The sequence below is a fragment of the Sinocyclocheilus anshuiensis genome, unplaced genomic scaffold (genome assembly GCF_001515605.1).
Source record: "Sinocyclocheilus anshuiensis isolate Anshui unplaced genomic scaffold, SAMN03320099.WGS_v1.1 scaffold916, whole genome shotgun sequence".
In the NCBI taxonomy this organism is placed as follows: Eukaryota; Metazoa; Chordata; class Actinopteri; order Cypriniformes; family Cyprinidae; genus Sinocyclocheilus; species Sinocyclocheilus anshuiensis.
Genome location: NW_015548264.1, coordinates 1,085,707 through 1,111,229, shown reverse-complemented (window position 1 = coordinate 1,111,229; position 25,523 = coordinate 1,085,707). Strand labels below are relative to the sequence as shown.

The 25,523-nt window shown below is 35.8% G+C and overlaps 1 protein-coding gene across 7 annotated transcripts in view; it reads right to left on the bottom strand.

Moving 5' to 3' along the window:
- LOC107655593 (glutamate receptor-interacting protein 1-like) overlaps nt 1-25,523 on the bottom strand; it is a 292,734-nt gene that overhangs the window by 93,928 nt on the left and 173,283 nt on the right. The window contains exon 1 of one of the 7 annotated variants that reach the window (XM_016443137.1): nt 22,454-22,738. The exons of the other annotated variants lie outside the window; for them this stretch is intronic. Within the exon in view, the coding sequence (XP_016298623.1) occupies nt 22,454-22,508 (55 nt within the window). The 5' untranslated portion in view covers nt 22,509-22,738. Of the gene's footprint in view, nt 1-22,453; nt 22,739-25,523 lie in introns of those variants that run through there. 7 annotated transcript variants of the gene reach the window in all.

Here is a 25,523-nt window from a genome sequence, read left to right as displayed (position 1 = left end):
TGGCAAAGCTGAATTTTCAGCATCATTACTTCAGTCTTCAATGTCACATGATCCTTCAGAAATCATTTTAATATGCTGATTTGGTGCAAGATCGAAATTATATTTGAAAATTTATATTTGAAATTGTAATAATATTTCACAACATTACCGTTTTTACTTAATTTTTTTAATTAAATAACCTTTATGAAACATTTAAAAATCTTAATTTCAAACTTTTGGCTGCAAGTGTGTGTGTGTGTTTCAACTTCATCTCCATGAGTTACTTAGTTAGTTTGTTAGTAAGTTTATTTTATTTTTTCCCCAAAATAGTTTAATAACACTCATGAAACATTGTGAAATATCATGCAAATTAGGGCTGCACGATAAATCGCATGCGATATTTAATGCGCATCTTGTCAGAAAGCCGGTTCTGTAATCAGCGGTAAATCTCCATCACGTGCGTGCTTTCACATTGAGCAGCATTAACTACACAGAGCCGTTGTTCACTGACGAGCGGCGCAAAAAATCGCACGAATATGAACGTGGTTTTGCGCAACTCGTCAGTGAACAACGGCTCTGTGTAGTTAATGCTTTACAGAACCGGCTTTACTGATAAGATGCGCGTTAAATATCGCATGCGATTTATCGTGCAGCCCTAATGCAAATATGATGAAATATTGCAATTTAAATAGAATTTAAAAAGCTACTTGAAATGAGAAACAGACTACATAAATGAGCTTCCCAAGCTTTTTGGACAGTCTCACTTGAGATTAGAGTGAGCGTCTGATTTATTCCTGATCATCTGTCATGGTCAGTTTGACTTTAGTGTGGTGGTCAATAGACTGTCACTTGACAAGTCAGTGAGCACATGAGAGCCCCGAATGAACGCAGCATCCCACTCCTGCATTTTTTCTGATCCAAAGGCAGAGAAAGCTCTGAATCAGGCTGTATTAAAAATACCCTCTCATTAACTCCTGGGGCATTTCTGTGTCAAATCAAATGCACCAAATTGTTAAAGTAATGAATGCGTACTTCACTAAAGCCACGGTTCTACGTGAAATTAAAGCATGACAGAGTGCTTTTACTCATGGAGATGAAGCTGAAATTATAAAAGCACATTCTTGCAAAATAAACATGCAGAGGGCTCCAAAAGTCAGAGACTACGATGAAAATTCTGAGATTTCAAATCGAATAAACACCAGGGGAAAAACAAAAATAAATAAATAATAAAAAAGGAACATTATGGCACTAAAAACAAATGACTAAATCAAGTTTATTTTAGTATTTGTAACAAAAAATGATAAAATTTGAAATAAAAATAAAATGTATAATTCTACAGTATTTAGCTGTAAAATAAAAATACAATATAAAAAACACTAAAATCATATCAAATTTTTAATGTTAATTGTTAAATCAATGCTATAATGCTTATTTGAATTTAGGCATCTCAACATTTCATACAGTATGCAATTTGTGTAATTCATTTTGAGATTAGAATGATGAGAAAGTTCTTAAAGATGACTGGAGGGTTATTACACTTCAATATTTTTACCGTTGAAAATAAAATAATTATTGGATTAAGTGTTATAAGGAATACAGTTGATTTAGTAACTGACTTAATTCAGTTGAGTTCTTTGACATTTTTTGCTTAGTTTACTAGCAATTTCTGATTGAAAATTGTTTCTACACCAGTTTTTTTTAAAAGTGTATACAAAAGTAATATTTAATATATAATATTCCTGAAGTTAAATCTGGGCTAAAATTCAAGCTTTATCCCTTTAATTTAGCACTTGATGACAGCAAAAGTAATCTGAATTTTAAAAAAGGCAAAATTAGAGAGTCCAAAATTAAACATCCAATATTATCTGATACATACTGAATACTGACAAAAAAAAGAAAAAAAAGAAAGAAAGAAAAACAATTCCTATAAAGGATCTACAAATAATCAATATGTTCCTGATGTATTCTGTTCCTTTAAATGCTTTTTCCAGGGGACATGCAGCAGCAATTTGGTTTTATTTCGATGGACAAGTCGATTTGAACCTGCCATTTAAATTGCCAATTGATTTGAAATGAATTCGAGATTCAATCCAGTTTACCCACCATCCTCTAATACAATTTGCTGGGTAGTCCTTACATAAAAAACAGCCTATTGACTGGCACTGCTCGCTGACTATGACGACAACCGACTGCTTGCATCTCCCCCGAGAGCAGAGCAGACAGACTCATTTAAAATGCATAGAACTATAAGAACACAGTGTGTATGAAGTAGCTGATGTGTAGAGACGTCACCGACAGCCTCCTCACACAGACCTTCAGATGTTTCAGCCATTTAGTGCAAGCAAGAGATGACCAGACCGACAGAGGGGTCAGTAAATGGATTATCGACACATCCAGGAATCAGATTTCTTTGAATTTGCCACAGGTTCTGAGCTGAAGGCATCATGGGATGAAGTTTACCTTTATTTCAGTAATCTGATCATCGGCTTCAAACACTCTTAGCGCTATTTCGGAAAATCAACACGGAAGAGAGTGTGGGAGCAGATTTATTTGTTTTCATGTGGTGAAAAGCAAGAATAATCCATCAGCAGTATGCAAAACGCTCCTACACGCGAAAATTTCAAAGCATTTCATGGATGTCTACTACGCAGACGTGTAAACAGCATGTGGGTGTTTTCCATACAGTGGCCCAAGGCTTTGCTCCTTCATCAGAGCGTGTTACTGTGAATGAGGATAGAAGAGATGCTGCTTTTATTCATTATAAAATAAAACACTGTAGCAACATGGCTTCCTTCATGAATTTTAGAGCATTTTTCTAGCTAGCACTTTTGCTGTAGACCACATTCGTTTGTCAAATTTGTTTGATCTGTTTGATCGGTGCAAAAGCGGTTTTTCAAACTTGGGCGGTCTGAGGCTAGAGTTTTCGCAATTTTTGATGCTAGGAAATCCCTAAAAGGGAGGCAGCTGAATGTGAATATATTAACATATACTATATTATATAACATATACTATAACTATTAAAATTATTTTCAGTAATTAAAATAAAGCTTAAATACAATAAAAAATATGCATTAGATGAGAAACTTAAACTTATTTCAGTTATTTGCCAAAGACAAACTTTTTTTTTGTACTAAAATGACAAATTATAAGTGAAATTAAAATAAATAGCTTCATAAAAAACAACATACTGAAAACTGAAAATATAAAAATATACAAAATATAAATAAATTCTTTAATAGTATATAATAAATATCACTGTAGCATAGGCAGGGTTTAAGTGTAATAAATGATCGGAGAATTTCTGCCATTAGAGAAGTCTGTCATTTCATGCAAAGATTTGAGTTATGACATTTTTAATAAAAAAAAAAAAAGAAACATGCATGAATGATTCTTGCACAAAAATATTACTAACATGCATTTAGAAAATATGGTGAATTCTCATTTCATCCCAACTTTTAATAATTGGCTTTTAATATATTTTCTATAAAATAGTATAATAGCATCTGGAAAGTATATAAATATCTTTTTTTTTCTAACCCCTAATAAAGAGGTGTTGAATGAAAATAGATGGTGGAATAAAACTCTGGTTCGGACCAATCAATCCAACTAAATATCTTTTTTGTGTCTTGACAGTGTCTGGCACAAATTATTGAGGCTGAGAAACAAATCAATCTCAGTGTCAGCGAATTGTGTGGCGTTCAAAAGCTGTTGGATCTCAATGATTTTCTCTCTTTTCCTGAATCTGGGTTACAGAGATGGAGAGAGACAAAATAAATGAGCGCCAGAGAGAGGCTCATCTTGGCATCTGAGCAGAAGGTGTTAGTACAAAGTGGCTCTCGCCTGTCTAGGTTACACCATCACATGAAACACAGCCCTCCAAATTAAAGCCTCAGTGCTTGTGATGTGCAGATCACACACACACAGAAATAAGAAGACAAAGGAATCACAGGACAAAACATGCGCTGTGAGGAACTGAATGTAGACCACCAGGAACACAAATGCCTTTGTATCCTCAAATCTTTGACAAAACATCTTTGAATCTCCCACTCCACAGATGTGGATATTTGTTATACCAATTCCAGCAATTCACAGTTGGAAAAATGTAGAACATATGTAGTCTACCCTCAAGTACCCAATCTTGATGCAAGTTAAGTGAATTAATTTAGCACATTCCTGCTATACAAACATGCAGAGGCCCAAAAGCCAGAGACCACAATGAAAAATCTGCCATTCAAAATCTAATACAAACTAGGGGGAAAAATAATAAATAAAAAAAGTAAAATAATGGCACAAAAAGAAATATTTAAGATCATTCAGAATTTGAAATAAAAAAGTACATATTGGTTAGTATTTTATTATATTGGTTAAAAATATAATAATCAGAAATAAAAAAATAACCAATCAAATAATGGTTAAAAATAACAATACAGAACATAAAAAATAAAATGAAGTCAAGTTTATTTAATATTAATTAAAAACTAGTATGAAAATAATTTTAAGATAAGAATGATGAGAAAGTTCCTCTAGCACCCAATCTTGATGCAAATTAACAGTCTCTTAATGAAAGTTGTAATTTCTGTTGCTTATTGAAACAAGAATCTCTAAAATTGCTCATGCAGTACTTAGGTTTATGGGCTTTTTCCAAAATGGAACCTACAATTAGTAACCAATAATAATAATAATATAATGCAGTAGTTTATTTTATATGGCACCTTTCTACAAACTCAAATTCGCTTTAAAAATCAAGGCAGATATATAGAAAATAAAAACAGAAAATAGCATAAAGCCTAATGAAAAAGAATGTACGATAATCAAAAAGATAAGTAAAAAACAAAACATACAGGGTCAGAGCAAGTTGTAACGGACTTGTTAAAGTTAAGTTTCTAAGATCAGACTATTCAGGTCAGACTTGCAAAGTTTGCTTGGTGGGCAATAAAATGACATCACGGCAGTGACTTTTACACAGACAAGCACCCCTCACAAATCTAGTTTTTGCTATAGACAGATGAACATTAAAGGAACACTCCGCTATTTTTGAAAATAGGCTCAATTTCCAACTCCCCTAGAGTTAGTTTAGTGTCTGTGTGAATGACACTGTGCACCTTCTATGTATGTTATTATTTAAAAGCTGCTTGTGATGGGCTCTGGTTCATTATGTGACTTTCTCATCACCACCTGCATTTGGTGGCTATCAGTGTATTACAAAGGTACAAAACAGATTTCAGTACTTCAATAGGTTGGTATATTAACATTATATCAGTTAATGAAATTACGGTATTTAACTGTAAATTTAAGTTAAAACCGTAAAACCTAAAACGTTGCTACCGTATTTTTTACGGTAAAATTCCGGCAACCACAGCTGCCGGTTTTTTACCGTAAATTTTACGGATTGTTTTTACAGTGTATACTCATATAGTTCATAGCCATATCGGCCAGACCTGGAGATCGGCTGAATGGATTCGAAAACGGTAAAACTCAACTGTTTAACTCTAGGGGAGTTGAATGAGCCTATTTTCAAAAATAGTGGAGTGTTCCTTTAACTGTTTGGCTGCCTGTTACACAGCATGACAGACTGGGGCCATGTGTGAGAAGTCTTGAAAGTAACCAATCAAACAAGCTTAGCTAGCCAAACCAACCAGATGATACAGCCATGTTTCTCGGATCATTCAGACATTATTATGCAGATGACATTCAGGCCTGACTGGATAGCTGAATGACTGAATATGCATTCATTCAGGATCAAAGACCTTCAGAAAATAATAATGAAAACTGATTCTTTATTTCTTGGTTTAAAAAAAAAAAAAACGTAGCTTGCAAGATAACACAATTTCCACATTTAACATGCAATTTTCACACAAAAATTTCATCCCTATTCTGACAGATTTAGCAGTTTAGAGAAAACAAAGCAGCGCAGCGGGATATTAATTAACCGTATTAGCTAAAGCCTATTTTCAGCATCCAATCCCTCATTCTCCCAGTGTCACCATCACCAACGTCACTGTGGAAAGCTCTGCTGACCCCACACAGGAACGCCATAGGGAACAAGCGCTCTACAACACCTGGGGGGTCGTCTGAAATCCACCTCGCCCTCAGGAAACCAAGACTAGCTGTGCCAGAGCTCTTCAACCTCAGCGGCTGTCCAGCATCTGTTTTCTGCATAGTTCAGCCTGGCAAGTGGAAACGTCCACACAAAACCGCACACACATACGAGCTCGGGGAAGCAGGATGTTGTTCGGATGAGTGCACCGGTAGGTTCTCCGGCAGTGGGCGTACTAAAAGTGCTGATGATGGCCCAACATTTTACTTTTTCTTTCTCTATTCAAAGAAAAACCCCAGGGCACTTAAGCACTCTAGATTAAAGACACCGCAAACCAAAAGTTGCACAGTCCGATGGAATGGAAAACCATTAGAAAAGTTCTTAAGAGATCAACAAGTACACCAGCGATGGTCCAGGTTGGTTCTGCACATGTGAATGTCAGGTGGCAAAATTAATAAATGAATAAAACCCTGGGTCTCAAGGCGACAAGCATTAGCACAAACCGAGGCGAGACAAGAAATTTCGGTCTACAGCACAAGGAAAATGGAAGCAAGAGGGTATGTTTGTGCACGGCAGAAAGGGAGAGAGAGAATGGGACAAGATGAGAGATGCAAGCAAAGCAGCCGTCATCCTGTCAGGTCACAGTATGCTCGCTCATGCATACCCGTACATTCATTTGGGGAGTTGGAGGACATGAAAGCACAGTACAGAAACACTTCCTAAAAGCTTCCTTAAAGATCTAGAACTTCTGCGAATTGCAGGCTTGACAGGCTGCCTTTTTTTTTCTCCCAGCAACCCCTGCTTGTAGACTAAATTATTTGGGACACAAATGGTGACAAGCATACGAATGCGGCCTTTGTGGCCTTCTCTACGTGGCCTTTTTAAAAAATAACATGACATTGCTATTGTTCTAAATAAATAAAGTTGAGAACAAATAGGCAGGAAACAGAAACACTTTAACTGTCCTCAATAAGAACTACAGTATTTTCGTGCAAAACGACTTCAGAATCTGGTTAAAACCAGACTGAAGCGAGCCCAGCACTACCCCAGGGGAGAGTGAAGGAACGGACCTATTATTTTTAGCTGTGATCTCAGACTGTGTAAAGTGGGATGACAAAGCCCACCCATCCCGGTTCAAAGAGTGGAACTACATCATACATAAAGGGAGCAACAATCCCAGAATCCTCCTGGGCACTGTGGAGGAGTGTCTGTCCATATTCACCTCTAAGTGGAGAGGCAGGAGGACCTGGGATTAAAAGCCCTGAAATTTTAACCCAGGTGGCCTGAGCAGTCAGTTTGTGTCACCCTCAACCACTGGTGGTTCAGATGAGGCAGAACTACAGTTGGGATGAGGGCGGCACCTCTGGGAGAAGAAAGAGATAAGAGGAACGAGAGAGCAAAGAGTTTACATCTTCTGAGAGGGTCTAAATGAGCGTCACATACTCAGACCCATAATTAATTCACTGACCATCTGACCATTTTGCACTGGCTAAAATGGCAAGAACTTTATTCTTCACTGCAGAGAATGACTTCTTAATGAGTTTTTAATTAGTCTTCTTTTACTTATTAGCTAGAAAAAAAATATGCGTTTTAAGATTTAAGTTCCAGTGCAGTAAGACAAAAGTTCACTGGTATTACACAGAGATTCTCTGAAAATTCTGAAATATCTCATGCAGCATTGCTTCGAGTACATTTTTGGATAGTTTCATGGATTTTTAGATATTTCAATTTTATAAATAGATAAGGTAACACTTTACTTAAAGGGGTCCTATTATGCTTTTTCACTTTTTAAATTTTAGTCAGTGTGTAGTGTGTATGTTTTGGCATAAAAAAGATCTAGAAAGTTACAAATCTCAAAGTCCACTCCAAAGGGAGATATTTCGTTTTTAAAAAATCCCTTTTCAAGAACTACAACGAACGGCTCGTTTGCACTAAAAGCGGATGATGTCAGGAAACAGTGGTTGCAATTTATTTTTTAACTCTGTTCCTGAGCATTATAACCCCAATTTTCTATTGTGTGCTACGCATTTGACTGAGGACAGCTTCCACAAAACGAGGGAGTACAGTGCCTGCCGGATTCGCCAAAAGCTTTTGTTGAAAGACGGAGCAAGGGGCGGGGCAGTACTGAAACACCGTCTAAGCTGTTCGCCAATCACAACGCACTGGGACAGCTAACCAATCACAACACATTTTGTTTTTCGGAAGGCGGACCTTCATCAAAGCCAGAACTAATCGAGCCGTTTGTTCCAGGATGCGGAGAAAGGTATTTTAATAATGTAAATTATGTGAAAAATAATGCGTTTTTCGAACCACCAAGCATTAGAGCATGTTCTAGTACACCCCCAAAACAAAATCAAGACTTTGCAAAAGAGCATAATAGGACCCCTTTAAAGCCTTTATGTAGAATGCATTAAAAAGTGTTATTAAAGGCTATAATGCATTATAATTATTCATAATGTGCATTGTAATACATTATATCTTGTCATAAATAATCATAACTAAATTTTAAATGCATAGTGTAACAATTATAAGTAATTAACTGTGGTTACATTTATTCATGTGTTTGTACAGTGCATAAGGTGCATTACAAGGAATAATTAATGCATTATACATAAAGGCTTTAAGTAAAGTGTTACCATGGATAAAACTACAGATTTTGTGGTTTTGTAATTTGATTTTATGCATTTATTTGATCAAAACATAGTAAAATCTGTAATATTGTGAAATATTAAAAACAATATTGTAATTGTAATAAAATGTAATTTATTCCTGTGATGGCAAACCTGATTTTTCAGCAGCCTTTACTCCAATCTTCAGTGTCACACGATCCTTTAGAAATCACTATAATATTTTGATTTGGTGCTTAAGAAACATTTCTTATTATTATCATCAGTATTGTGCTGCTTAATATTTCTTTGGAAACCATGACTCACTTTTTTCAGGATTCTTTGATGAATATAGAGTTTAAAATAACAGCATTTATTTGAAATTAAAATCTTTTGTAATTAATGTAACATTCTTTAGTCACTTTTGATCAATTTAATGAATTTATTCATCAAAATTTTTTTGAACTTTTGAACAGTAGTGTATATTTTTGTTGTTGTTTTGAGCTTTTAAAATTACCTTGGACTCCTCAGACCCCGAAAACAACATGAATGTTGACTTCACTGCAGCATTTGATCATAGGTGTGAAAAGTGTGTAGAAGTTTGCAGACATCAGAGCTATAACTCATCCTCTGGTCAGCACCTGCTGCTGGTACTCCGCAGTGGGAACGTCTGTGAAGGAAGCTTATGTAATCCTTCACCTCTGGACTCAGTGCTGGAGCTGCAGCTGGTGGCTCGACGCACATTTAAACACTTCGATTCTCACCCTGACCCAAGCTCCATCACCAAGCTCATTACTGAACACACTGGACATAAAGCAGCAGATGATCTCAGAATAGGTTCATATGGTTGGGCAGCTGAATTGGTGGGCTGCCAAATGAAGAATATCAGAAGATAAATAGAGAAAAAGTGCCCTATAGCAAATTCTCTCTGTTTACAGTTCTTCAGTCTTTGTGTACTTGTGATTTTCCATCCTATAATGAACAGCACAATACTGATGTAGAAAAATGCAGGGGCGTCATGCACTTCCTTTTGATTATTTATTATATTTTTATTTTATAGGTCGAGAAAGGTGCTCCTGTATTACTTAGCCCAAAAGAAAACAAAAGAAAACAAAAAACAGTAGTTTAGTGATACTGTTTTATTTTATATATATACAGGTGCATCTCAATAAATTAGAATGTCGTGGAAAAGTTCATTTATTTCAGTAATTCAACTCAAATTGTGAAACTCGTGTATTAAATAAATTCAGTGCACACTATCTTTAATAAGGGTGTCATGCACTTTATTTTTATTTTAAAGGTCTAGATTGGTGCCTTTGGCCAAAAAAAATCATAAAATAGTAGTCTTATGGTACAGTTTTACTATTATTATTATTATTATTATATCTTTGTGTTATTTAGGGGTGTCATGCACTTAAATGTATTTATTTTATTTTATAGGTCAAGAGTGGTGCTTCTTGATCAATAGAACAAAAAACAAAACACAAAACAAAAACAAACAGTACTCTAGTGGTACAGTTTCATTTTATTTTATCTTTATTTTATTTGATTTTTGGTGGGGTGGGGGTGAATTTGCACTTAAAATCCATCTGGCTCACAAATTTCCCTCTGTTTAAATTGGCATGATTTGACTCACTGAAAAAAATGGCATCACATTTTAAAGAGCGAAATGTGCATGAGTTGCATTTTCTGTTATTTGGTAAACTGAAAGCGAGGAAGGTGGTGGGACCCCTGGGAGAAATAAAAAACAAATGGCTCTTCGTGCAAGACAGCTTCTCATTCGCTAAGATTCCCCACAGTGACATCAACCATCTCAAGCAGCAAGCCCTTTGGCAGCCTCCCTCCTGTGGATAAGTGGCTAACTCTTCAGAGTTATTCTACCTTTCATTTCAGCCCACTGCGTTAGGCACTCGTCTCTGAAGCTTATCTGCTGAGCAGGTGAGAGGTGCTCCGGCTCCCACTAAAGGCCACTGCAGTGGGTAATTGGCTGTGTGAAGTACTTGAGAGGCCAATCCATTTAAAAGCTAAAATTCAAACTGCAAGACATGTTAGAAATTCATGAGAAGCCAAATGAATGAATCTAATGAAAGTGACTCTTTGACCTCCATAAAGGGAAGGTGTAGCACGGTGTTTTAAAAGATGAAAACTGCTGCCAGCCATTGTAATACAGTATTTTTAAGAAAATGTGATATTACAGCACCATGTGTGCTCAAAAATGTCAAGATTTTCTCAGTAGGCGAAAATGTAGATAAAACTGTGTGTCCAAAGGGTAAAACATAACTTATCTCCAGCAGAGATAATAAAGATTGTCTAATTTTCACCACTGAAAAATGTTCACACAAAAAAGCAAAATCAAATGAATCTTCTGAGCTGGATTGTTTAGTGAATCAAGTCTCACAAATCCAGGAGTCACTGACTGAATCAGTCTGATGAATCTTCCAATGAATGAACTGAATCAGTTAGAACAGTCAATGAATCAATATCAAATATCTATATCAAAAATATCAAGCTATCACTACTTTCAGTGCTGACATGAAGCTATTTTGTATCACTACTGTTACAGACTGTTTGTTCATATGACAAATTAAATACACATTTTCATTAAGATTTTTATTTTATTGAATTTTAATAACACATAGAAAACAGTGTATATGTATAGAAAACGCTGACTGATAACAACTTCCAGTTTATTGAGTGAATCAGATGTTGATTCAAATGAATGATTCAAACTGGTTCAAACTGATTCAAACCATTTATAAACTATTAATTTAAAAAAATTATTGTAAATCAGACTCTGATGATGAGTTCCCTTTGCCGCTGCTTATAAAACAAAACAAAAGAAAATGTAAAAAGAAAAATGAAATAAAAATTGTTAGAGTAGTTTGTCTAATAGTACGGTTTTATTTTATCATAATTTTATCTTATTAAAATTACACACAATACAACTTAATTGTAAAAGATAAAAAATATTTTTACAGTCTTTTTTTTATGACATTACATGCAATCTCTAGTAAAATATGATTTACTCTGCCATCACACTGAAGAAGTGGCACAGGAAACGCTGATGAGTTTTCGTTTTTGGTGAACTATTGCTTCAAATTTGCATTTCGCAAATATTTGAAGTTCCTGAACACATCACTTATTAACTCGACTGGTCTTTGATGTTCTCAGTAAACTGAAATGTGTGCGATAGAGAGCAGCAGGCACCACAAGTGCATTATCTTAGAGCAGCACGCTATAACATCGCCTCACAACTTCAGTGCTCCCCGAGCGTAGAAGAGAAGAAAAAAAAAGAAATCAAAGCAAAGACGATGGTGGAGGGGGAGACTTGCTCACTGGGCAAGAGGAACAAACTGTTTGTTCTCTCTCACTCCACCAACTCTGGAGGAATCCTAACTGGGAGAGAAGATTGAGAACGACAGAGAACATCTACCGCTACCTCATCTTCCCCTCCCCTTCCCCATTACCGCCCACTGCTACCAAATGTTGTGCTTCTCTCAGGACCAACCCTCCATCCGGACTGTTTCTCCAAAGTAAAACCCACACAGTCCGGAAAAATAAAGGGATTTTTGGAGTAAAGATTTTGCTGGTGGGTTCAAATACTTTGGTACAGTAGGTGACCACTCCAGGCTTTGGATTGCTGAGGTAACTGTTAACAGTTTTGCAGTAAATCCACACAAACTCAACTCTACATGTGCTGTGAGTTCAGGTCACTTATAATGTGCATTTGGGAACATAATATGTGCCAAACATCTTCATATACTGGTTATGAGAAGTGCTTATAAACCAGCTGTTGTCGACAAAAGAAAAGCTTTAAGGGCTACAATGAAATAAAATAATGTAAAAACAATTTTTGCTAAGAAATTGCTAGTAAATTTCACAAAGACACAGCAAGTAACTCATTAAATTATGTGTGAAATTTTGGAATAGAAAGCCTGAAATTGTATGTTCTTATAAAAAGTAACTTAATTATCGGTTTTATTTAAAACTTTGAAAAAAATAACTTTTTTTTATTTTACAGTTGAACTGTGAATTTTTGTTAATGTTTATTATTATTAATATTATTAATATTATTAATATTATTTATTATTATTATATTTTACTTAAATACTCTATTTTAAAAATATATTATATATTTTTAATAATTTATATATAATTAACGGATTGTTTCAGATCTGAGGTGGGTCCTGTTTGTACTGGTGTCCCACAGGGCTCAGTTCTTGGTCCTTTGATCTTTAGCATTTATATCTACCCTCTTGGTCAGCTATTAAGATCTCTTGACCTCAGCTATCACTCACTCAGCGCCAATGACACATAGATTTATATACATTCTAAACCTGGTCAATTTGTGAATGTTTCTCATGTTTCCAACTCTATTTCTGTATTTGCATGATTTGGCCAATCTTTTAACATCTTACACGCCAAATCGCAATCTGCGATCTTCTCAGTGTGGTCTCTTAGCTGTTCCCAAAACACTGCTTCATTCCAGGGGTGACAGATCCTTCTCATCTTATGCCCCAAAACTGTGGAATTCTATCCCAGCTGACATTAGGGAAGCAAATTCATTATATATTTTTAAAACTTCTCTTAAAACAATTTATTTCAGGATTGTTTTCTATTGCGTTGTTTTTTTGTTATCTGTCTTTTGTTATATTTACAGTGTATTGTCATATATGGCTGTGTTTGCCTTAGTGTAAAGCGTTTATGTAAAGCGCCCTGATGTAGTAACTTTTAAAGGGGCTATACAAAATAAATGTATTTTTATTATTATATTATAATAGTATATAACAACAACAACAATTATTATTATTATTATTATATTTTTCTTCAATACTTAATTTTATTTTTTACATTTATATTATTTTTAATAATTATATATAATATAACAACAACAACAAATAAAAATAGTTCTATTGATGTATAAATCACAAATGCAGCCCTACAAACAAGCACAGCTAAATAAATAAATGCAATCACACTTTTTATCAAATCGAAAAATTGTAATTCATTGTTTTCTTAAATCATGTAGCCCTAGCTAACCTTTTAGCTTAGCAAGACTGCTACCATTAATGCATTTGTACTAAAACAAGTATATTGAGATACAATATTTGATGCATTGCCAATGTTTACATTGAACCACTAGCCAAAAGAGCCATCAGCCTGGCTGCGTTCAGTTTCCATGACACCCTACACTGGTTCCATTATTACTATTCGGACATATGGAAGCAGCTGATTACACCCTGCAGGCATCTTAGCCAATCAGATGACACACGACACATTACACAACCTGTCGAGAAACAATGCTGACACCACAAAATTAAGTAAGCTAGAAGCCTGGGCTCTGACACTCTGGGTCAGAACACAAATTTGGGGAAATTAGCTACACACACGCAGCACTGCTCGAGGACACATGCGGTGCAGCTGACACAGGGAAGAGCAAAGCAAGCCTTGCATGTAATGAGGCTAATGAAGGATTCTGTACTGAATCAGGACTACTTGTATGTGAGCATGTACAGTACACCGAGTTTATAAGACCCTCAACGGGTTGGCGCAAAACTGAATGGCTATTCGCTAAATTTGGTGCGATTTCTCTGTAGAATGAGCCTAGTCCAGGTTGACGGACATCATAATACCAAAGCAGACTGTTTCCATTGGCCGTCCAAACCTGCAGCAGACTTCAAGACCAGCTGGAGGCCGTCAAGTCCAGCCAAAAACAGACACGGGGTAGAAATGACTTAATTGGGCCCGGGAGAAGAGACAGCTGAGGAAGGACCGCCATTTATGGGTATATTTCTATATTATTAACCTGTCCGAAAAGCACACCAGGGGTTTTTCTCGAACTGAGGTGATATTTAAACCCAGCCAGAGCTGAGATCGAGGAGTGCTTATCTGTCTCCCATCTGAGGTAGCACCAAAAAAAAAAAAAACGTACACTTAACCTTTAGAAAACTCTGTGACATTCATACCCTTGGGGAAAAATTACACAGGGGCTACAAAGTATAGCGACAAAGTGTAGTCCATTCAAAATAACAGACTTCCTCTAGGCACAAAGGTTATTCTACTGAAAAAAGACAGGGCTGATTGAAAAAGCAATGGAGTCTGAGAGGCTCTCGTCGCCTTGATCGCCTCACAGCTGAACGAACAAACGCCCTGACACTTCATCGGCCCATGCAAGGAAGGTAACGTCACAAAGCTGATATTGCTGACAATAATTATTTACTTTAACCTTCCACAGCCTGCCTTGCTGAAGTAGGGGACGAGAGCAAACCACAGAGTACAAAACTTTAGCACGTAACTCTTGTGCTATGGACATTAGAGGTGTGCTATATGCAGAGGCGGACAGTAACTAAGTACATTTACTTGAGTATTGTACTTAAGTACACTTTTTGAGTATCTGTACTTTACTTGAGTATTATTTTTTCTGGAAACTTATGACTTTAACTTCACTACATTTGAAAGACAAATATTGTACTTTTCACTCAACTACATTTCTATCAAGTTCCTCAAAGTAGAAAGTCGTTAGCAGCTTTGAAAATCAGTGGGTCTTTTTTTCCAGACAGTTTATCAGTAATCACTCTTGGGGCTACATTAAGTGATTTCCCATCATTTTTTGAGCACTGACCAGTTCCAAATGTGATATTTATTTACAACAATTCAATAATAAGAAGTTAATATTGTGGTTTATATTAGACACAATATTGTCTGATTTTGCTAAATTGTGTAATTGTGTTTTTGTTTTGATGTCAAATAGGTCTTGCTGTTTTGCTTAGGAAATTTACTTTTGGTACTTAAGTACTTTTAAAAGCAAGTACTTCTGTACTTTTACTTAAGTAAAAATCTTTCTTTACAACTTTTACTTGTAATGGAGTAATATTTGACCAGCAGTATCTGTACTTTCACTTAAGTAATGGAGTTGTGTACATTGTCCGCCTCTGGCTATATGCCATCTCACTCAATTTTCACTTGGTGGACTATAAAACTGGTGAAAAATGCAATAGAGTTCAGCAAAAGATTAGTACTGCTAGCGAAAGCAAGATTCCATTGGATTTTGACTAAGAATCAGGTTTCTTGCAGCTAAAATAGCTAACATTCTGGAGGTGAAAGTGTTTGTCTTTGTTTTTAGCAGTAAATAATGTGTCCAATTATGAACAATTATCAATAAAGGCCCCAAAATACAACTAAAATGGTTGCAAATGTGCCATAAATAAATAAATATTGTGTGAAAATTGAAATCTTAACTCATACAAAATAGTTTTGCTGTATAAATAAAATACATAGAATTAATTAGGCCTATAAAATAAAAAAATGCAAATTTATTAAAAAATACAAATTGATTAAAAAATACAAATTTTACAAAAAAAAATATTATTGGTAATTGTTTAGCATATGAGGTCCAACTGTAGGTTGAATCAACTGTAAGAGAAACTTTTCTTTGAATAACACAACATTTCACTTTTTTTTTTCCACCCAATCAAAAAGAAAGCATGAACTCAAATTAAAAATAACTAACTTTTTGTCAGTTTGAGTTTGCAAGCTAACAGTGTGAATAAGGGTTAACAGAAAGGACCCAGAGCACTCTAGAAATACACTAAAAACCACTCGGATTGCAATAGCAAACACATAGCAACCCCCTGGAATTGGTCCAGAGAGTTTTGCCCAGGCAAGAAGCTCTCATATTTTCTTCAGAAAAGGTAAAAATCTAGTTAATTAGTACACTTGTTTCCCATGACACAAATTTTACTGGTCGCAAAGGATGAAGGTTGACACATCAGGACCCTGAACTTCACACTTAATGAGCTCTGTTCTCCTTTCCTCCATTCCATATGCCATGATTTAAATATAGGACACTCATTGGAAGCTGTCAAATCGTACTACCTCTAGGTTTTAGTTTCAAAACATGCGCCCATAACGCAGGAGAGCCAAAACAGCACCTCCATCACCACCTCCTCTTCCTGGCACTAAATCCAGCTGTCAAGCAAACATAGAAGGATTGATGGAGGCTGTGGAAAGTAAAAGCGGTGGAGATCAGGACAGACGTGTGCCAGCAGAATGAATAAGAGCCAGATGCAGTGAACACAGAATCTTATCTCTGAGAGAGAGAGAGTAACAAATAGACTGACAGATTTCTTTTGAAACTCCAGCCTGGCGAAAGAGCTTGAAGCACCATGGACTCTTCTGAAACCCTGATAGCTCCTCTGGCGTGTGAATGAAACAAGAAAAAGGTGTGATGCTCATGTGGCTGCACGTCAGCATCAGCTGTCTCTGCTGTTGAATCCTAGGGATGTGTAAATATACATATTACTGAAGTAGTCACTGTTCAATTGCCTGAACAACAAGTCCATTTATTGGTCTTAAGACATTTTTTAGTGGGCAAAATGTTGTTAATGTCAAAATGTCTTACGCAAGTCATATATAAGTCATAGGTCATATATATACATATTCTATTTTATTATTCATTAAATTAAATGATTACAAATTAATTATTAATATATAAATTTTTGTAAACTGTTTTTGAAAAGTCTCACACTCACCACTTCTGCATTTATTTGACGAAAAATACAGCAAAAATAGTAAATATTGTTACAATTCTACATTTTTATCTATTTTAAAATGTAATTTATTCATGGGATGACCAGGCTGATTTTTTAGCAGCCATTACTCCAGTCTTCAGTATCACATGATTCTTCAGAAATTATTCTAATATGCTGATTTCATGCTCAAGAAACATGTCTTGTTCATTGTTAAAATCAGTGGTAAACAGTTGTGCTGAATATTTTTGTGAAAATATATATATATTTTTTTTTCAGGATTCTATAATAAATATAAAGCTTTGTAACATTATAAATGTCTTTACTGTCACTTTTGATCCATCTAACACATCCTTGCAGAATAAAAGTATTGAATTCTTTCCTTAAATGTTATTGGCTCTAAACTAGGGATGTAATGATTCACTCAACTCAGGATGCGATACACAATACAGATTTCACAATATGATTTTCTCACATTTGTTTAACAAAATGAGATTTAAGATGAATTATAAATGAAAAGGTTTTATCATTAGGCTACTTGGACAAAATTCTGCACATTTCTTGTCAAATAACACAACTAAATTGAAATTTTAAAACAAACCACAACTCAAATAAAAGAAATCTCTTCATATAAACAATTTAAAATCATTTAAAATTAGAGGCTGTGACTGCATTTTAATCACAAGAAAGAGCAATCTAAATTAGATTGTATAATTTTGAAATTTGAAGCAAAAATCAGAATGGTCTGACTTTATTTTTTTGAAGCTATACTATATATAACATATCTTCATGAAACAAAACAGCAGATGGGCTGAAGGAAAATGCAGATTCACTCTCTGACAGCAGGTGGCACTTATGGAACAGCAGTGATACAGTGTTCCCTTGGTTGCCGCTGTAAACACACCAGCGCTGCGCTTACGAACACTACATACCATCTAAACTTTTCTAAAGACAGTCAGTTCCCCTCAGAAATACATTCACATAAACTCCCACCCCCAATTGTATCACGATTCACTTAATACCTCAACCGATTTGAATTATCACATATCTGTATCGATTTTCAACCAGCTCGGGCTGCACCGTTACCCTACCCTAAACATTTTTAATTCTATGCATTTGAATGAACACTGTTCAATAAAAGTGCCTATTTATTTATGCACCTTTTGGTTCATACAGGTAGCAGGATAGCGAATTTCATAGCCATTTTGCCCGTGCAGTTGCTTACCCTCAGTAGGTGTGCGTTTTGTCTTTCTATCTGGTTTGAATCAGAGCTTATCAGCAGGTTCCCTTAATGCCGCTCTACAAACTGAGCTCTAAATTGTTTTTCAGTTAGGAAGCAGGTGGCCTGAGCCACTGAGCTCAATGCAAAAGGGTTACAGTGTACCCAATGACTGCTGAAGAAAGGAAATGGAAAATGTCCCTTATCAGAGTCAGGGAGCGATTAGCATATCAATTACTACAGTAGGTACGGTGTGACACTGCTGCCACAACCAGCAGTTGGAAACACATGAGCACACAACTCCCACACAAGCACAAATATACAATCTACAAAACAAACAGACATTTTTCCGTGACTAGTATATAAGATATATCCAGATCTTTCTGCCCACCTTGTGTCCCCTGAAAGCAGTGGCAGTGCGGTTGGCTCAACTCATTACCATACATGCAACTAAAATATAATTTGCACAGCTCACAGAACACCTGCAGATGTGAAGCTAGGCATGTTTATTCCAGTTGGTGAAAAAGATATGGAATATACATTAATTTAATCAACAACCTGTCAGTAGTATCCCACCTTTCAGGTTGGAAAAAAATCATCTAATTAATATTGTTTTTAGGCACAAATTTTTCTGTTTCTGTGGAGTAAAATGAACAGGAAACCAACACCTTGAGCCTCTTTTTCATTTTCTGACTGAATGCCAGCAAATGTGCAACAGAGATATAAAACCGACAGGCCATGGCACCACAAATGCCACGACCAAGACAAATGCTGCACACGGCTAAGGCCAGGAACACTAGATGATCTCAAATGAGATGACAATTCATCAACAACAAGCTGCAATGGACCCTGGTGAGAGGGAAAAAAAAAAGAAGATGAAGCTGTTTTTTTCTTTGGATAGAAATCAAATACATTATTCAACTCTTAAAAATAGGTTCCAAAGGAGGGGTTGTACAGCAAGAAGAACCATAGAAGAAGAATGACTCCCAAAAGAACCTTTCAGTAAACAGTTCTATAAAGAACCATTTTTCCGTAGTGTGAAGATCTTTAAAAAAAAATCTAAAGAACCTTTAACGGAATGGAAAGGTTCCATGGATGTTAAAGGTTCTTCATGGAACCACTGATGCAAATAAAGAACTTTTTTTTTTTTTTAAAGTGAATGTTAGTAATATCACATTATTACACTGATCTCTGGAATACCTGATTCTGATTGGTCAAAATATGTCCGTTTATGTGGTAAGTAGTCATGTATATTCAGCCTGTCATTATCCTTCAAGGCCACACAAGAACCCTCTGATTATCCTTTACTTCAATATCAATGCTTCTTACTGTTGGCTTTTGATGTTGCAAAACATTGACTAATATCACCAGACAAAGCAACATTATGACATCTCTGATGTAATGAACAATTACACATTGCTTTAACCTTTTGTGTCCAGGAACCATCAGTCTACTGAAACTCGACATCAGTGTCCATTAGCTGCCTTGAATAAGTTATTCCTCATATTTGCTTTCATTTCACCTATAACAGACGACTCGCTGACTCATCATGAGTCAAATGGTTCTACCTAAGTGTCTAACAACACACACACACACACACACACAGTTCAAATGAAAGGCACACCGTAAGCAAAAGTGGCTGTTTTTTTGTAAGGATCTTTATGACCTTTTAAATGTGCCTCATATAAGACACAAGTCTAAACATATGCCATTCCTAAAATGACCCACAAGTGCAAAACAGCCTATTCTGGAATATTCATCATGACATCAAATGTCATAATATAAAATATGATATTACATTTTACATTTTCCAGTTCCAAAGACTTAAAATGGAAGGAAGACTACATATTTTTAAAACATACAAAACATTGGCTTATGAAAACAATTATTAAAAACATGCTTTTTAGGACTCTAAACAGAGCATAACAAAATGCATCTGACTGCAGGGGGCTCGAGATGAATTTTAAAAATAAACAAATGCTAATTGCGAAAAACAGCAGGCACATAACACAACAGTCAATAATATTACATAAAATCATAATACGGCTTAATCTATTATATATATAATATATCTATATCCCTCTATAGGACTAATTGTGAATTTACAGCTTAAAAAAAAGAATTGACTTTATATTTTACATATATTTAGGAGTAAAATCATTTTCCAAAATTAGTTTTCTTCATCTGACCTTCGACCTTTTTTTTAGGGATCCGTCATTTATAACTGACGTTGTCCCATTAGGGTAAATTATTTTTGGCAAATTGTCTGAAACTTCACACACAATCAAATGCTTTTTCACTATCTGAAATAAAGCGGAAAGGTATTACTGTATCAAAAAACATTAAAAATTTTATGAACATTCCATTTATTTCTTGTGCTGCTATATTTGATTTGGAACTCGTGCGTGAAAATGTCTAAAACTTGACACAAATTCGGATGCAATTTCACTGCCTGAAAACCATGTCTTAGTGTTTCAAAAGCATTAAAACAACTTTAACATTGTGTTTCATCTTGTAATTTCAAATCAATTATCATAGCACAAGTGAAAGTCAACAAGACAGACAAAAAACTTTAGAAAACACATTTGGATGTACAATTATATTTTTTATAACTTGAACTTATATGTATTTTCTAGTCTAAAATGAGCTCACTATGGAGCCTTGAGAGCATGTGACCTAACGTGCTAATGTCTCCTTTACTACTTAGTTACCAAATTTGTGAAGCACATGGCTAATAAATTTTAATTTTACTGATTGAAGGGGATGTCATTTGACATCACTAAAATAAAATTTTGTTGGTTTTGGTTTAACATTAATATTATATTTTAAATGCAATTTTCTTAGCGTTATATATAAATGACGACATCCCATAGAGGGATATATATATATATATATATACATACGCCTGACTTTAAAACTGTGAAAAGTCTTATTTTTTTCTCCACATTTTGAAAGTGTATCAGATTTGAACTGAAAATGTCAGATTCACTGTGATTTCTGTGCAGTTCACAATGTCATCCACAACAGATCTGTGTCATGTCTTTAAAAAAAAGCCGTATTTGGGACACATTCAACCGTATTGTAGATGCATTAAACCCCAGGAGGCATGATCCATAGGGGAAACTATATGCCTGCTGCACAACAGCATCATGGGAAATCAGACGTGAACACCTGCTGCCCCAAGTTTACACCAGACACCTGTATAAGACCAGAAATCAGTACATGCAGAAATCAGCATTCAGTTAGAAACCGGTTTGTCCACGGATGAAAGGATCTTTATTCTGGCTGAAATCATGCCAACTGGGTATTTACTCATCTTATTGAGGTCAGGTGTTTTCCCCTGAGGGAGGACAACTTGCAGTATTTATGACAACTCCACCATTTCGCATCTCTTAAGCAATGCCAAGTTGGCTAACTCACACAAACCACTACTCGTCAAGGGAATAATACACAAAAATATTTCACTGGTGTAGCACTCCTCTCATAGAAAACACTATTTATGCTCATTGAATATGAAGGAAACAAAAAAATAGCCTTCAGTCAAACAAACCCACCAGTCAAAATATAACATGACACGCAACTCATCACGATTCAGTTAAGTTTCCACTAGAGATGCTTAAAACAAACCCAGCCTGTGTTTCACACCAGGATCAGGAGATCTTCTCATCCCACAGACAAACAGTATTCCCAAACCACAGCACGAAGCAGTGAGCCTTCAGGTAAATAATTAACAGGGGAGAAGCTGTCAGGAAAATATAAACAGAAAAAAAGATAGCAGCATTGTTCTCTTACAAGTGCACTAAGCAGACCACCAAACTACGGCACTCTACTGTTAAATATTAATGAGGGGCGGGCGAGCGATACTTCAGTGCGTCTTTTTATGCCCTGGGCTTCATGCGAGAACATTTCAAAACAAAGGCGCGAGGCTTGATGACCATAGCTGCGCTCCATCGGGTCCGGTGACCCCGCTCTGCGTCTTTAAATGCCCTGCGTAAACGTCCGTATATCATACAAGGCGGCGTTCGCGGACCGGGGAGGGCTGCATATAAGGTATAGCGAAGGATGGAAACAACCGAGACCGTACCTTTGTTCACTCTCCGCAGTATCTGGCATCGGCATTTAAAAGAGACGGCTATCATACTAGCTCAGCCGAAGTGCTCATCCAAGGGCTCCGATAAAAGCGATTCCTCGCACACACATAGCACAGGCGCCGTGTGTCCCACCGGAGAAAGACAGACTCCGTACACGGTGCAGAGCTCCAATCATGCACTACGTCCCTGCAGCGCTGAGATCCGTGCTTTATAATGGCAAATCATATTTTCCCCCCACATATAAAATCCATCGGAAAGCGCGCAGAGGAAGAACACGCAGAGCGCGGCTGACGTGTCTCATCTGAGACTCGGTCTGATCTGAATGGGCTTTTAAAGTTGCATGCTTGGTGTATTCAGTAGTAGCTAGTACCTGAGCACAGCAGGAGACGAGCCACTCTTTCGTCGATGGAATTATTTGCAAAAAGTCTCAGAAATTAACTTTTCCATTAAGAGAACGGACTTTATCATTTATGAGGGCATCGTTTCAATTCAATCAATTCATTAACATAAATTCGCAATCTAAAATAATTAGATTTCGACATTATTACTTATAGAGCTGTACAGTTTATAGTCCATTAGAAACGAATTAGTCAATTTCAGCCATTTCCTATGGGTTTTTAGAATAGCTGTTTTGCATTGATTAAAATAATTTTGATTCATTTTACTCGTAAAATCAAATATTAAATAAATCCAGGAGCCCATGGAAAATTAGCATCCTCAGTTGACCTACAAACTGAGTAATCATAACAGCTCAATTTCCTATAAAATGGAATCAACAACAACTGAAAATGTACAACTACTATATTTTTCCAAAGACAACTGCTTGCCAAAAAAAAAAAAAAACATTCTGGGAGGTTGCTAGGGTGTTACTATGCAGTTTCTGAGTTATTAAGGGTGGTCGCTAGGTGGTTGCTTGGCTCTTCAGTTTGTTTTTGTTTTTTTTCCAAAAAGAAAAAGCAGCATGATATAAACAATAACAGCAGTGATGTTTGCCTAAGCAGGCACTATTCATCATTAATAGGTCCGTAATTAAAAAAGTAACAATTAAAATGTTATAAAATCAGAAGAATTAATTTCCACATTTTGCATTTGGGTGGCATTTTTGCTTTATATTATATTATATTATATTATGCAACATTTATAATATTTATAAACGTATTATATAAGCATGTGGGATAGAGGGATGTTATCATCATCTGCTTTGCTTTTTTCATTTAGATGCTTATTTAAACTGGAAAAAAAATCAAAGTTAACCTTATATAAGAGCACAATTAAAAGCCTATCAAGTCCCCTGACAAGAAGGCAGAATCATCTTCATTAGGAAACTAAAATAACAAAGCATTTTTTGTCACTTCAAAAGCAGAAAAAAGGCTCATTTTTGAATATGCAACAATAAGACTGTTTCCTTCTTTCAAATACACATTTGCGAACTGTTAATTAGCCAGTAGTGTCTGTTTATTCACTTAAATTTGCATAACCCCAGTCATACCTCCCTAATTCCAATCAAGAGTGAACTGGGGTAATTTGCAGGCCAGTGCTGCTATGTTCAGTGCTGAGCAGCAGTCCTTTTTATAACACAGATAGCATGCATTTAGGTCAGTGGCGGTATCTCTGTGTATTATCAGACATTTGGAGGCACGATAAGCCTAGCGACAAGGGACCGTGTATTAAAGGGGTCTGTCTCTGTTTGTGTACGAAATACGCCTGAATGAGTCTTTAACGTGAATGAAAGTATTAAGGTCATCGCCACCATACTCCATTCCTCCCCTGACGCTCGTAAGAAGAGTCTGAGATAACAGCCCAACTGCGTGTCTGAGATCAAAGTGGTCTAATCTCTCATTTCAACCCCCCTCGTTTTCATATTCCTTTCAGTTTAATTTTGTCAAGCATCCAGGTTGACAGTCCAGCGGAGTGGATCAATGTTCCTGAAGAGAGGGATGAGGTTTAGTAGGATTATGCATACTGATCAGATTACACACATACAGGGATTTGTCTGTCCACTTGGATAAATAATGTGCTGGACTATCACCATGTCAAGATGAGAGATGCATGTTGGGATGCCATACATGTGGTTCTCTGTGGGCAGAACATGCAAGAGCATTGCAAAGCCTGTCTGTTATGTGGTTAATTTGATCTGCACACTGTTGTTTAAAGGAAATGCGCTGGCACAAAGGGAAATCCACTGGTGCGGCAGGAGATGGGAGCGTTATGTCGGCTCTGTGCAAATTTTATAGAGACGTCAGTGAACTAAGGCACTCTCTCCAACTGTTTAAGACCCACCAGTGCCACATACGGCCATCCTCTATGTGCTCGTATTTAAAGAATGTTGTCCAAGATGAGAAATAATTTGAGTAAACCACAGTCATTTCCACCGTGGCCAAAGATTAAAAATTAACTTTTCAATTAAAAAATTCAGAGGCAAATAAAACTTTAAATCCAGCTTGACTCTATCCCAAAATACCCAGTGCAAGCTCTAATGTATGCATCCCGCATGAGAAACCCACAAGACAAATGTTCCCTGCTTGGGATGTACATTTGCATATGATATTTAATCAACAAGGCATCAGTTTGAAGACTGCACAAAATGGATTGACAAGTGAATTTTAATTCTTTGTTGACATGCAGGACGCATTGAAGGGTTTGCCATGTTTTTAAAATGGCCAATAAGCTCTGTTTGGAATCGTTAAATATATAAATATTTACATAAAACAGTTAACAATACACACATATATAAGAGTATGCATTTTTAAAAAACATTTTGCATAGTTATTACATTTACATATGTAAATACAAAAAGTATGAAAAATATATTTATTAAATTATGATTTAAATGGTTAAATATAAATATTTACATTTATTTTAAATACACACATACAATATACATTACGAAAAAGAGTGTAAAAAACAGTTAAATTAGCTTATAAAGAATAAGAATGTTTTAAAATATTTTGTATACTAAAATATAACAATTTGCATAAAATAATATCAATTTTGTATTTTTTTTATAAAATAATATGAATTGTACACACACACACACACACACAGTGGAATACACACACACAC